Here is a 14,377-nt window from a genome sequence, read left to right on the forward strand (position 1 = left end):
TAGGAGATGGTCCGGATACCCCCACTCCTACTGAATGTGTTATATGTAAAGTATTTTTATTGCAGGGAGATATTGTATTTTGTTATATAAAGTGTAATTTGTCATGTGTAATTAAATGCATAACTATATAGGAATGTAAAGCATAGGAGTGTTAGCTGATAGATACTTGAATAATACAGAATGTTTTAGGTTAAGATTTAGTGCAACGTAGGGACCAAGAGTGCAGGAGGTGGTGTAAGTGGCAGATAAATAGGCTGTTAGCAACAGGAAGAGTGGTATTTGCATGTGCAAGCCGTCCCAAAGATAGATACTAACCTGGGAGACTTGGGGCACAGACGGAGGAGTGTCAGAGAGTTGTTAGCCAGACAGGCCAGGAAGTCAGTGTAGTTCTGCAGAGACGTTCCTGGGGCAAACATGCTCTGTTTCGGGGTCTGCCTGGGAACCGGGAGGTCTCCTCAATTGATAATTTTGTTTAACCCAGAATGAAAAGCCCATGTACCCCCCAACTTTCCACACACATGAGCCAAACTGAGTACAAAAGGAGCTGTACGGAGCTTTGTACAATTTGATTTTTCTTTATGAATTTGATAAAATACTTCTATAATTATACTAAATGTAGAAGCCAAATATATGCATTTTTGTAACAACTTTTCATAGCAGCAGTTTACTTTGCTCACCATACCCTTGAACATGGGTCCAATTTTTGGACAAATGTATGTAAAGCGCTGTGGAATTAATAGCGCTATATAAATGAATAAAATTATTATTATTATTATTTTTGGACCAAAATTATGTGATTAAAAACATTTTCTCCATCTTCTCAACACCCTGTTCTTTGGAATGAAGTATTTAAATAGAAATAACTTCTGCTACTATTTCTGAGGTCATTCTGAAATTTATTTTAAGAAATAGTTTTCGGTAATGGTAACACTTATGCAAATGTATAGAGATAACTGGATGACAAATTTTGGGCTCCGGACAACAGCAAGAATCCAGTGTATCCTACACACGCCATCGCTGGCTCAGTACCCCTGACTGGGGAATCTTCTTGATAGTCTTTTTTTAATCATTTTCATGGCATGGAGAATTCCAGTGAACTGCTCTCTAATGCTCCATACCCATTAAGTTTCAGCAATTTCATATCATCTACAGGCATTCCTGGCTTCGATAAAGATTTTTGTGCTGAAAACATTTCATTAATTTCCAAAAAGGTTTTATTCTTCGTTTCTGGGATGATAAAGTAAACGTAGACCGCTACAAATAGACAAACCCCACAAAACACAAGGTAACAGAATGCTCCTGCCGACATCTGTAAGAATACAGTTACAAAAGGTATTAGTGTACAAGTTCAATCCTGCGTCTTCATACAATACTAAAGGAAATATCACCTTCATTCAAATAGGTCAGACGTATGGTGTATTGTGAAAAGCTATTTTATCTACTATTGTGCCTCAGACCCAGCACAGACATAGCTCAAGGACAGAAAGGGACTCAGTGGCGTACTGCGTGTGTAAGTGGGTGTGAGTAGGGGTGAGTGGCGGGTTAGATGTACCCAAAGTCTTTAGGTAGAGGAACAATGTAACTGGGTATGAGGAGGGGTGAGAGGGGGTCAGATGTACCCAAAGTCTTTAGGTAGAAGAACAATGTAACCGGGTGTGAGGAGGGGTGAGTGGGGGTCAGATGTACCCAAGTCTTTAGGTAGAGGAACAATGTAACTGTGTGTAAGGAGGAGGGAGTGAGGGTCAGATTTACCCAAAGTCTGTAGGTAGAAGAACAATGTAAGTGGGTGTGAGGAGGCGTGAGTGGGGGTCAGAGATACCCAAAGTATTTAGGTAGAGACACAATGACTCCTGCACTACCAAAAATAACAAAACCAACCTACTCTTAATATACATGACCTAGAGAAGAAAGCGTATACAAAATATCATAAGCCTTTTGTTTTAGTAACCAAATGACATACACGTAGGTGCCTGGATAGGATCCAACTCCATATAACATAGAAATAGAAGAATCCGACACTCAAATAGATGTGGTTAAAGTAGTGAAACGTTAATCGTTGTTAAAACGGTGTCAGTGTACAAACATGACGTTTATTTTAAAGGGACTATCAGCACAGGGTGAATTTTTACACCAAGTACAGGCGCTCATGCATCATGGCGGGGCTAATATTTTAAATTTACCTTCACACCTGCTTATCATCCCTCAATCTCCACCCTATTCTGTGATTGACAGCTCTAGCTTAATGGAGGCAGGGAAGGGCGGAGATAGGAAGAAAACCAGTAGGTGAGAAGGTGAATATAAATGATTATCCCCACCATGATGCACAAGTGCCTGTACTTGGTGTGAACAGTCATCCTGTGCAGATAGTTGCTTTAATACCTTTTTCAAACATACACAATTTGGCACAATGCACTGACAAACAGTGTTTTCAGGACTTGGTAGGAAATTCGTGGTACATCGAACACAGCAACACCGGTCGCAGCTGCTTGTATTGCCTGTGCTCTTTGTCTGTACAAGTGATCAAGCACCCTGATGCACCACCAATTTTATGCCAAGTCCTGAAAACACACTTTGTCATCTCATTGTGCCACATTGTGTATATTTGAAAAAGATATTAACCAAAACGTCACATTTGTACACTGCCACAGTTTTAACTAAGATTAAAATTTGACTACTTCAACCACATCTAGTAGAGTGCCGGATTCTTCTACTTCCACCATATGATTAAACACATGATACAGTCCTGGCCGAAAGTGTTAGCCCCCTTGAAATTGTTCCAGAAAATAAAATATTTCTCCTGAAAAATTATTGTAATTACATATGTTTTGTTGTACACGTTTATTTGCTTTGTGTGCATTCGAACACCACAAAAATGGAACAGAAAAAAGGCAAATTGGACATAATTTCACAAAAAACATGGGCCAGACAAAAAAGTCACAACACCAAATTATACATGGCAAATAGACTGGCTACTTGGTAAATAGTCTCTAATGCAGTATTTCAAATAAAATCATCATATTTAGTTTCCTTTTGAGTATGGAGTTTATGAGTAACTGTTTTCTTTACGTGTCTTCTAGCCAAATGATGACTAACTTGAAATATCAAATTGTTAAATTGTGCCAAAAATAAGTTAGAAATTAGGTCACTAACACATGTACAGTCATATGAAAAAGTTTGGGCACCCCTATTAATGTTAACCTTTTTTCTTTATAACATTTTGGGTTTTTGCAACAGCTATTTCAGTGTCATATATCTAATAACTGATGGACTGAGTAATATTTCTGGATTGAAATGAAGCTTATTGTACTAACAGAAAATGTGCAATCCGCATTTAAATAAAATTTGACCGGTGCAAAATATGGGCACCTCAACATAAAAGTGACATTAATATTTTGTAGATCCTCTTTTTGCAAAAATCACAGCCTCTAGTCACTTCCTGTAGTTTTTAATGAGTTCCTGGATCCTGGATGAAGGTATATTTGACCATTCCTGTTTACAAAACAATTCCAGTTCAGTTAAGTTTGATGGTCGCCGAGCATGGACAGCCGCTTCAAATCATTGCACAGATGTTCAATGATATTCAGGTCTGGGGACTGGGATGGCCATTCTAGAACATTGGAATTGTTCCTCTGCATGAATGCCTGAGTAGATTTGGAGCGGTGTTTTGGATCATTGTCTTGCTGAAATATCCATCCCCTGCGTAACTTCAACTTCATCACTGATTCTTGCACATTATTGTCCAGAATCTGCTGATACTGAGTTGAATCCATGCGACCCTCAACTTTAACAAGATTCCCAGTGCCAGCATTGGCCACACAGCCCCAAAGCATGATGGAACCTCCACCAAATTTTACTGTGGATAGCAAGTGCTTTTCTTGGAATGCCGTGTTTTTTTACCTCCATGCATAACGTCTCTTTGTATGACCAAACAACTCAATCTTTGTTTCATCAGTCCACAGGACCTTCTTCCAAAATGTAACTGGCTTGTCCAGATGTGCTTTTGCATACCTCAGGCGACTCTGTTTGTGACGTACTTGCAGAAACGGCTTCTTTCGCATCATACTCTCCCATCCCAAAAAAACTCTCCCATACAGCTTCTCCTTGTGCAACATGCGCTGTATTGTTGACCGATGCACATTGACACCATCTGCAGCAAGATGAAGCTGCAGGTCTTTGGAGGAGGTCTGTGGATTGTCCTTAACTGTTCTCACCATTCTTCTTCTCTGCCTTTCTGTTATTTTTCTTGGCCTGCCACTTCTGGGCTTAACAAGAACTGTACCTGTGTTCTTCCATTTCCTTACTATGTTCCTCACAGTGGAAACGGACAGTTTAAATCTCTGAGACAACTTTTTGTATCCTTCCCCTGAACAACTATGTTGAATAATCTTTGTTTTCAGATCATTTGAGAGTTGTTTTGAGGAGCCCATGATGCCACTCTTCATAGGAGATTCAAATAGGAGAACAACTTGCAAGTGGCCACCTTAAATACCTTTTCTCATGATTGGATACACCTGCCTGTGAAGTTCAAAGCTCAATGAGGTTACAAAACCAATTTAGTGCTTTAGTAAGTCAGTAAAAAGTAGTTAGGAGTGTTCAAATCAAGAAATTGATAAGGGTACCCATACTTTTGCACCGGTCAAATTTTGTTTAAATGCGGATTGCACATTTTTTGTTAGTACAATATACCTCATTTCAATCCAGAAATATTACTCAGTCCATCAGTTATTAGATATATGAAACTGAAATAGCTGTTGCAAAAACCCAAAATGTTATAAAGAAAAAAGGTTAAAATTAATAGGGGTGCCCAAACTTTTTCATATGACTGTATATTGATTCTATGCTTCTTCAACACAACGTAGGTTTTAATGGACTAGATGATATCAAACTAGGAAATGATACGCGTACCTGGGCAGCTCCTTTACAGATATCTTTTGAAGAACAATGCATATTGCAGTACTTTTGTTTTATACTTCTGAGGAAGTGTTTTGGAATACATACATTATTGTTGTAATTGTTTTCAATAAAATACATTTTTAAAAAATTAGGTCACTGGTCAAAGACTTTTTGGAGAGAAACAGCACAAAAGTAAAAAACAAAACCCTAAAATGGTAGAGAAACAATTTTTGTTTTCTGGTAGTCAATTACGTGATATTACTAGTGCAATAATGTATTAAAAATTAGTCACTGATTACATTTAAACTTAAAGGGATCCTGTCAACACACATGATTCTTAGTCAAGCCCAGACATTCGGTGTATCCTTGGCGTGGCTGAGCAGTTGTCATGATTCAGGACCGGTATTCCCCACTTCAGAGTTTCCCAGACCCGGCTTGTTATGTCAGGGGTTAACTCCCATCAGCCTCATTCCGGTTTCAGTAGACACTGTATCTAGTCACCGCACCAGCATTCCAGTGCTGGTTATAGTTTTGCTCTGCAGCCTGTGAATGGTGTTGGTGAGATTTCCTGTTTGATCTGACTCCTTGTTACCATGCCGTGACCTCTACCCTCCCCCATTCATGCGTCTGTCCCAGTCCCTGACTTCCCACTCCTGTTTACCCATCCTGGTTTATCCACCTTCCTGTATTTCTGTCTCCTCACCTCCGGTCTTGTCTTTTGTTCCCTGTGCCCTTTGTGTTCCCCTCTGCATACCTGATCTCCCGGCATCCGACCTTGGTTCTGTTTTCTGACCTGATCTTGATCCTCCCTTGGCAGTGACTTGACTTCCTGGCTAGACCCTGACTGCTTGACTACTCTATTGCCTCCTGCTGGTTTGCCTGTGAACTGCTTGCTGAAGTTACTCTGCTGTACTTCAGCCTCCTTTCTGTTACAGTGTTACTTTGACTCTCCTTCACTACTCTGCTGCCACCTAGTGGGGAATATGCTGTACTACATCTTACCAGCCCTTTGTACAGAGTGACAGCAGTTCAGTGCACCTTCCCACCGACATGTTTTGAATCTCTGTCCCCTCTTCCTTGATTGACAACTCTAGCTTTACAGGAGGCACAGAGAAACTTAAAACAAGTAGATGAGACAATACACTGAACTACTTGACGATGCTAAGGGTGCAATGAGCGCCTGTGCTTGGTTTGAACAGTCATTTTATGTTGGCAGACTCCCAGTAACAGCACCTTCTTTATAAAATGGGCTTATTTATTGTCTAACAAGAATGTCCATCAGTTAAAGTGAACCTGTCAGGTGCAGTATGCACCAAGAACCACAAGCAGTTCTGGGTGTATATTGCTAATCTCTGCCTAACTGTCCCAGCATCTAGTAGCATAGTTAAAGAGATCTTTAGAAAAAGTATTTCTAAAGATCCTTTATGATATGCTAATGAGCGCATGGACATTTTTTTTTCTCACCGACTGGGGACGTGCTAATATGCTATTCAATGCCCATTAATCAGTGCTATCGGGGTGAGACGCATACCTGTGTCCTTTGTCACCACCTCTGACGCTGGGTTTAGGCTGAGTGCGCATGATCAGAAGTACCAGCACTTCCGGTCATGTGCACTATGAAACTGGGTGAAGGCATCCTAGCTTCAGAGAGGTCTAATGCGCATGACCAAAAGTGCCGGGCATTCTGATCACGCACACTGACCCTAAACCCGGCGTCTGAGGTGGTGACAATGGACACAGGTATGCATGTCACACCAATGACACTGGGCAATGGACATTTAATAACATGTTACGAAACCCCTGTGGGCGTGCTAACATGCCTTAGAGGGTGACCACTGAGCCACCGTGCCACCCCATTCTGGGTGCTTATTGCACCTGACAGGTTCCCTTTAAGCATATGATAGACCAGTTCAATTCACCACTTGGTTAAAGTGCTGTGGGCGCATTTATGAAATATGGCATACTGCTTAATACAAAACAAAATAAAAGCAATTACCTGTAGAAAAGGGAACACAAAACCAACTGTAAAGTTTGATAGCCAGTTGAGTGTTCCTCCTACGATGTAAGCTGCTGGGCGATGGGACTGCATGAAAAGTTCTCCCGTCATTATAAATGGAAGTCCAGCTAAAAAAAACAGAACAAAAAACAGATATCGATCAGTCGAAGAACAAAAGGCGGCAAATAAAAAAATAATCACTGTATTATTTCAGAGCATGAGAAACTGAGGCAGGATACACTACTGGTATAAATGTGATGCCCTGGCAAAACTAGGTTGTCACAGAGCCTGTATAAATCCACCAAAGTGTAGGCCATTCTCCTCCTTGGCACCAACACAGTACCCACACAGATATACACCAGCCAAATCAGGCCCTACTCACCCCCCTCCCCCGGAAAATGGGAAGGATCGAGAAGAGCTTAGGAAGTGCAGAGAGGAGTTAAGTTTCAGTTTATGCTGTAGTCAGTGAAGAGCTGACAGGAGGGAGTTGGCGCTCCCATGAGAAGGTGGTAGTTGGGGTTGGAACCCTGGACTACTGGACTAGGTGGCAGTGAGAGCCACAGGCACGGAGATCCGGTCGCGGGGAACCTGAGGCCGACCGGGACCGGGTTGTACCCGCCGGTGCCGAGAGAGGGGATTCGGTCCGGAGGTCGTTCTAGCGGACTAGTCCTGACAAGAAAGAGACAGACAGAGAGTGTGGAAGAAAAGGGCCCCTGGCTGTATATCTGGGTGTGGGACATGAAGACATCCGCCAAAGGTGACCGGCCATTGGCAATTTGGTTTACAATACAGACTGTGTGTGGTTACTGACCATCCACATAATCAGCAGCTCATCCAGCACCACGACAACCGAACTGTGAGTTTCCTGCTCTCTGCAATCCCACACCATTCTCTGGTCCCCGGGACTACACCTCCCCTACCCGTGGAGGGGATCCCACCTTGCTGCTCAGCTCCATCAGCCCTGGGCACCCACATACAAGGCAGCGGCGGGGTCACCATCCCTCACCGCAACCCATGGGTGGCGTCACTGACAAAGACTCTATCCCCTGTAAATAACCCCTTTTCACTCGTGGGCGACGGACGGCTGGTCGAGCCCCGGATCCGGCTGCCACTCGAGCCCCAGACATGATCCCGGACCCGAGCGTCACTCGAGCAGCCCCCCGGTTGTGATTTGTCCCCCACCTGCGACATAAACCCAGAAAGGGTGGCAACGCTCCCTGTCACAGGCTCCAGATGAGGGCTGTATTTGTGAATCAGTCCACGTAGCCAACCACTCGTTTGAACATGCTCTCTGAACTTGACTGATCATGCATGTGGTTTCAGTGAGGAGAAGGAAACAAGCCACTACCAAACACTGTTGGCATTAGAGGGGTAACAAAGGGGATATCCACTTTCATTAAAGTGGTCCCCAAAGTGTGTGAACTACAAAAACTACCAAACTCATTAGGTACTCACCCTCTCTAGGTCCAGCTGTTGTGACTAGAGTGGTCACACATGCTGTTCATGCGATGTTAACACTCCAATCACAACACCTGGACAGTTATAGCAGCAGGAAGCCATTGATGGACCCTTGCAAGGAGAGTGAGTTTACTATTTAATGTAGTTTAGGGACCACATTATTCAGAGGACTTCTTGTTGGCCTTAGAAAAAAAAAAATCCAACAGTGCCTCCATCTATCACTGGTTTTTAACATTATTATTATTATTATTATTATTATTATTATTATTATTATTTTGACCATAGACTTCAGGGTCTAGATGCAACTGTAACCCCTGCACACACTTTATTGGTTGTCCTGGTTAATTCCAACAAGTCTAATCCTCCTTTGTCCCATAATCTACCATTATGGAAACACAACATACCCACAAATAATTAGTTGACCAATGCTGCTCAATATTAGAGGGTTAGGCAGATTGCCATCTAATGTGTATGGACACCTATTCTTGTACCTTTATCTTGGGATACTAGGAAAAGGGAAAGGGAATTAATGGTGTCTAAATACAATTACATTCTAATTATGTCTTCTATATTCAGTTTACAATTAATAATTATATGTACTTGGGTACCTTGTAACCTTATAAGTAGGGTTGAGCAAGTACCTAACTATTCGGATTCATTCCGAATAGCATGTGCAATGCAAGTAAATGGGGAATATTCGCAATGTAACGAGTAACCTGAATTCCGCACTATTCCCTACTCGCATGAATAGTACGGCATTCGTTACTCGTTACTCTGCACATTTTTCCCCATTGACTTCCATTGCACATGATATTCGGAAAAAATACACGAGTATTAGACAGTACTTGTTATATGTATAGCGAATACGAATAGTTAGGTATTCGCTCAACTTTACTTATAAGACGTCCTAAAGAAATATCAATAGATGTCCCCTTGGGAGAGGGATTAGTTTGTTTTGTCAGATGGTCCAATGGGATAAAAAGGTTTAGATTTACCATTTGCACTAAACTCATCTGATCACATGACCCAACAGGATAAAATCATTGTCATTGTATATGCTAATAATATTCATAATTGAGGACAAAAACAGATATTGTACTTTATCAGTATTTATTAGGTTCTTTGGATTCAATATTTTAAAAAGATGTACTTATTTAACAAAAAAAAAAACTTTGGATATATTAGAATAAAAAATTATATTAGAATAAAAAAATTCAAAATGTCCCAATGTTTTATTGCAATATGTTATCATCATGTGGATGTCTTTTTTGGCATTTTTCTTGGCCAGGAGAGGGCAGACACCCTCAGCTTTTAAGCTTCCAGGAGAATATAAAAAGTTAATATTACCGAGGTTACTGAAATCTTTGCAGAAGAGAAAAGGAAAATTAAAATATGAAATTTTAATATTTTATTTTGATTTGAAATATAATTTCATTAGCATCTTCTTCATACGTACAATGCAATATCCAAAACTCAATGTCTCCTGGTTTGAATCAAACTTTGCAAATCAGTTCAGAAAAATATTTGTCAAAATGTAGTATTTTTGTGAGTAGAGAGATTGGAATCCCTCAATATTGTTTATTAAAATATGTTATATGAAATTGTGTCAGTAAATTGTGACTATAAAGACACAGATTTGGACGCAATTACAGTTGATTATTTTTTCCCAAAAGTAGATGGTTTTAACTAGTCTTTGTGCAACCCGTTTTTTTTATGGATATGTAACTGTTGCTGTGAAACTTCTTTCAATTCTTCACATATTATTGTGTATAACTGTCATAAAGACACAGTCTGCCACTTCTGGGGGTTAGAAGGTTTGTCTCAGTAGGGGCATTAGTGGAATTACAATTGTCTAAAACGAAAAAAACTGGAGGAAAAAAAATTAAAAAGGGCATTCACAATCCTTCGAAAACAAGACTTAAAGCCTGCTTTACACGTTACGATTAAGCATACGATATCGTATGCGATCGTAACCGCCCCCATCGTATGTGCGGCACGTTCAATTTGTTGAACGTGTCGCACAAACAATTATTTCCCGTCACACATACTTACCCTTGCATACGACCTCGATGTGGGCGGCGAACATCCACTTCCTGGAGTGGGAGGGACGTTCGGCGTCACAACGACGTCACGCGGCAGCCGACCAACAGAAGCGGAGGGGCGGAGATGAGCGGGACGTAAACATCCCGCCTACCTCCTTCCTTCCGCATTGGCGGCGGGAGCCGCAGGACGCGGGTAAGCAGTGTTAATCATTCCCGCAGTGTCACACACTGCGATGTGTGCTACCTCGGGAACATTGAACAACCTCACGTTCAATTTTTAGCAATTGAACGACGTGCATGCGATGAACGTTTTAACGCTCAATCGCAATCGCACGTAACTGTCACACACTACAATATAACTTATGATGCTGGATGTGTGTCACTTATGACGTGACCCCGCCAACACATCGTAAGATATATTGTAGCGTGTAAAGCCCGCTTTACTCATGTTTTAAAAGTCCAGGCAAGGCAGAAGAAAAAGAGAGACATGGGCAAATGGACTACAGCAGTTTCGCGTGTCTAGCACACTTCTACTAGGGTGTGGACCAGTAGAAGCGTGCTAGACATGCAAAACGGCTGCAGTCCGTTCGCCCTGCGTCTCTCTTTTTCTCCTGCCTTGCCTGGACTTTTAAAACATGAGTAAATAAAGTCTTGTTTTTTAAGGATTGCGAGAGCCCTTTTTAATTTTTTTCCTCCAGTTTTTTTTTTTTTTGTTGGTTCATGCTACTTGGTTTTTAAGGCCAGAGTTCCACTTGCGTATGAGTTGTGCGAGTCTCGCATCGGTATTACCCGGCATGGTCGCACTCTCCCCTGACAGGAGCGGGTCGGCTGCATGTATTTCTATGCAGCTGCACGCTCGTTTCCGGAGAGCATCAGGCCATGCTGGTTGATACTGATGAGAGAGTCGCGCGATTAAAACGCAAAGGGAACTCTGGCCTAAAAGTGAGCACCACTCTCTCATAGTCTAAATGCAACGGGTTTCTCAGCCCACAGGAATTACCATGCTAATGTAGTGCTAGAGAGTTTTCTATTTTCTGAATTACAATTGGAAAAGTCACCAAGATCTGATCTGTGAGGTTCTGACCAACGTGACCCTTTTCAGTCTTTTGTTGGTTACACTATTTTGAGGTATGGCTGGGACAAGGTATTTTGGTGACCTAGGCAGATGAGGCCAATTGCCCTCACCCCCACACATGAACCCTCAGCCCCCGTGTAATGGGTCTGAACCTAAGTTAACAGCTCCGACAACAACTTCCACTAGAATTGTTACCAGTTCCACCAAAAAAAAAAAAAAGCAAAAGTAAAAATAAAGTGGTGTACTTTAAAAGTGAGGCTCATCAGGGAATGTATTTTCATAGTTTCATGTGGAATCATTCATTGGTTGTGTAGCGCCCCTGAATACATCAGCGTGCTACAGGGAACTGCATCCTTACTCAGTGTGCAGGGCTTACCCCCCATGGTTTCAGGTAACCAGGAAACCGGTGTCACTCCCATCTGCATCACAAAACCCAATGACCTCACATCAGTCACTGCCAGATACACCAGGGGGGTTGGACTAGCTGGAAAATGGGCCAGCCACTGGGGGACTGGGCAGACTGTAAGGGGAGAGATGGAGAGTGGATAAATAAGCTCCAGAGAGTGAGGAGCTGGGAGAGATAGCTCTTGGGGAGCTAAGAAAAACTTATTGGGTCGCAAGCAGTGATCCGGGTCCAGAGGAGTCGGGGAGCGGTTGCATGGACGTTGGACAGGGGTGTGACAGACATAGTCTTGGAGGGACTGTCGGCACCAGAAGGCCCCAACAGAACTGACCAGTACCGAGCATGACGGGGTACTGGACCCTAGTTCAGGAGCCAATTAAACGTCCTGACAATTCACCTGAGAGGGAGAGGATCTTCAAGGACTTCCCTAAACGCTCAGAGACTGAGGGCATCAGCACAATGAAGGGGACATTGTTTTTACAGACACAGCAACCCACTGAGGTCCCAAGTGCCAGCCCTTAAAAGCACGGCTACACTACACATAGGGCCCCCAACAGCTTCAAGCCACTGAGACCCTCAACGGACAACAAATTATGCATTGAGGCAGGCTTCGAATCACTTAGTGACACTGGTGGGACCGGGTACTTGGACGGGCTCTCGGCAGCGGCAGCTGTACTTAGAGACTTTACTTTACCTACAGTGTGTGCGTCTCCTTTTTCCACCTCATCCAACACCATGACTACCCTCTGTGAGTACCCTGGTCCCTGCACCCTGTCCTCCAAAATCTACCAACCCCCTGAGCCTGGGGCCTTCCCTACCTGCAGAGGGACTGGCACCTTGCTGCTTCACACCATCTACCCCGGTCCTCTCTCCAGCAGCGGCAGTACTCCCATTACCGCAACCTACAGGTGGTGTCAAACTTTTCCCCTGTAAATAATCCCTTTTACGGATCGGAGTGTCCGCCAAGCCGGGTCCAGACCCCTCGAGCCACGATGACCCCGGATCCGAGCAGCCTGATTAACACCGGGACGGCACATTTGCAGACCATTTAAACGGTACGAGGTAAACATAAGGACAGTCATGAAAACTATTATTTCTTAACTATAATGAGGGTAGTATGGTTTCAATTACGATGTGCAGCATTGGTGAATACCCCAATGGAAGCAAAATAGACCCCTTTATAAAGGGATATGTATCATGATTATTATTCCATCATGCAACAAATACAGTTTGCAATAAAACTGATGGTGATTCTGGTGCCATATTTCTGTATGGATAGTGGTTGCGGTGACGTATTATTGTACTGATGGTGGTTGCGGTGACTTCTTCATGTAGAGATGGGTGTACTTTTGCTGTATTCATGTGATATTGATGGTTCCTGCAATGTGTTTGCATAGTGATGATGGTTCTGGTAATGTATTTATCTCCAGAATCATTATTAGTACATGAATACAAAACAAAAATCATCCTCAGTACAAGAATACATCACCAGAAGTCATCAACTCTACATAAAAATGGCACCAGAACATTCATCAGTAAATTGTCAAGTTACTAGAATCACAATCAGTTCAGTAGTAGTAGTAGTAGTAGCAGTAGTAGTACTACTGCTACTAGTAGTAATAATAGTAGTAGTAGTAGTACTAGTAGTAGTAAAAGCCGGCACTCCAATTGATGCTTTGCAAAATTATGAATGTATTTAAAATCAGAAACAGTCCATGAAAAACAGCTCATAGGCTGTCAGATATGTGGATCTAGATGATTTGCACTGGGGTATGCTGACCTAGTTACTCTCAGAAGAAGCACCATCACTACATGAATACATCACCAGAACCACCATTAGTAGATAAATGCATTGCCAGAAGTACTATCAGTATATTACTGCATCACCAAAACCTTCATTAGTACATGAATACATCACAAGAACCACCGTCAGTAAATAAATACAACACCAGTACCATTATCAATACATTTATATGTCAATAGAACCATGAAACTACAACTCCCAGTATGTCTTTAAGAATAGTATTAGATGCTGGAGTTGTTGCTATCAGTCATTATCAGACTGTGGACCATACAGGAACCACAGTACTGATGAGACATTGTCATTATTAACAGGTAAACATTTACATCCAGGTGCCTTATAGGTGCCATTTTCTCTGATTGAGTAGTTTTGTTTCTTTTCAACTCCTTCTACTACAAATGCCATGGTGAATTTTCACTAGTGATGGGCGAACCCGAACTGTAAAGTTCGAGGTTCGTACCGAACACATAGTGTTCGTGCACATGATCCCGAACACGAGCTTTCCTGGGAAGCTCGTGTTACAGTTTGGTCCTGTTTGGGTCCATGGGCTGTATAAAAATAAAAAAGCATAATTATTAAAAAACATTCTGATTATACTTACAGGTCCCACGACGCGTCCTGCAGACCCGCTCAGCAGCTGTCTTCCGGCAGCTTCTGCAAGCGATCATTGCTGTGCCCCGGGCATCCACCACTGACTAAAGGACCTTCC

General features: G+C 42.3%; 1 protein-coding gene across 2 annotated transcripts in view; it reads right to left on the reverse strand.

The window, feature by feature from the left end:
• Positions 1 to 684: 684 nt before the first annotated feature.
• The window catches only part of LOC142310844 (solute carrier family 2, facilitated glucose transporter member 9-like), a 156,494-nt gene continuing 142,801 nt past the window's right edge, over positions 685 to 14,377 (reverse strand). For both annotated transcript variants that reach the window (XM_075348589.1, XM_075348590.1), the window contains exons 11-12: positions 6,890 to 7,017; positions 685 to 1,309 (exon numbers count right to left, since the gene is read on the reverse strand). In XM_075348589.1, the coding sequence (XP_075204704.1) occupies positions 1,073 to 1,309; positions 6,890 to 7,017 (365 nt within the window). In that variant the 3' untranslated portion in view covers positions 685 to 1,072. The remainder of the gene's footprint in view (positions 1,310 to 6,889; positions 7,018 to 14,377) is intronic.

This window comes from Anomaloglossus baeobatrachus, chromosome 5 (assembly GCF_048569485.1).
Source record: "Anomaloglossus baeobatrachus isolate aAnoBae1 chromosome 5, aAnoBae1.hap1, whole genome shotgun sequence".
NCBI lineage: Eukaryota > Metazoa > Chordata > Amphibia > Anura > Aromobatidae > Anomaloglossus > Anomaloglossus baeobatrachus.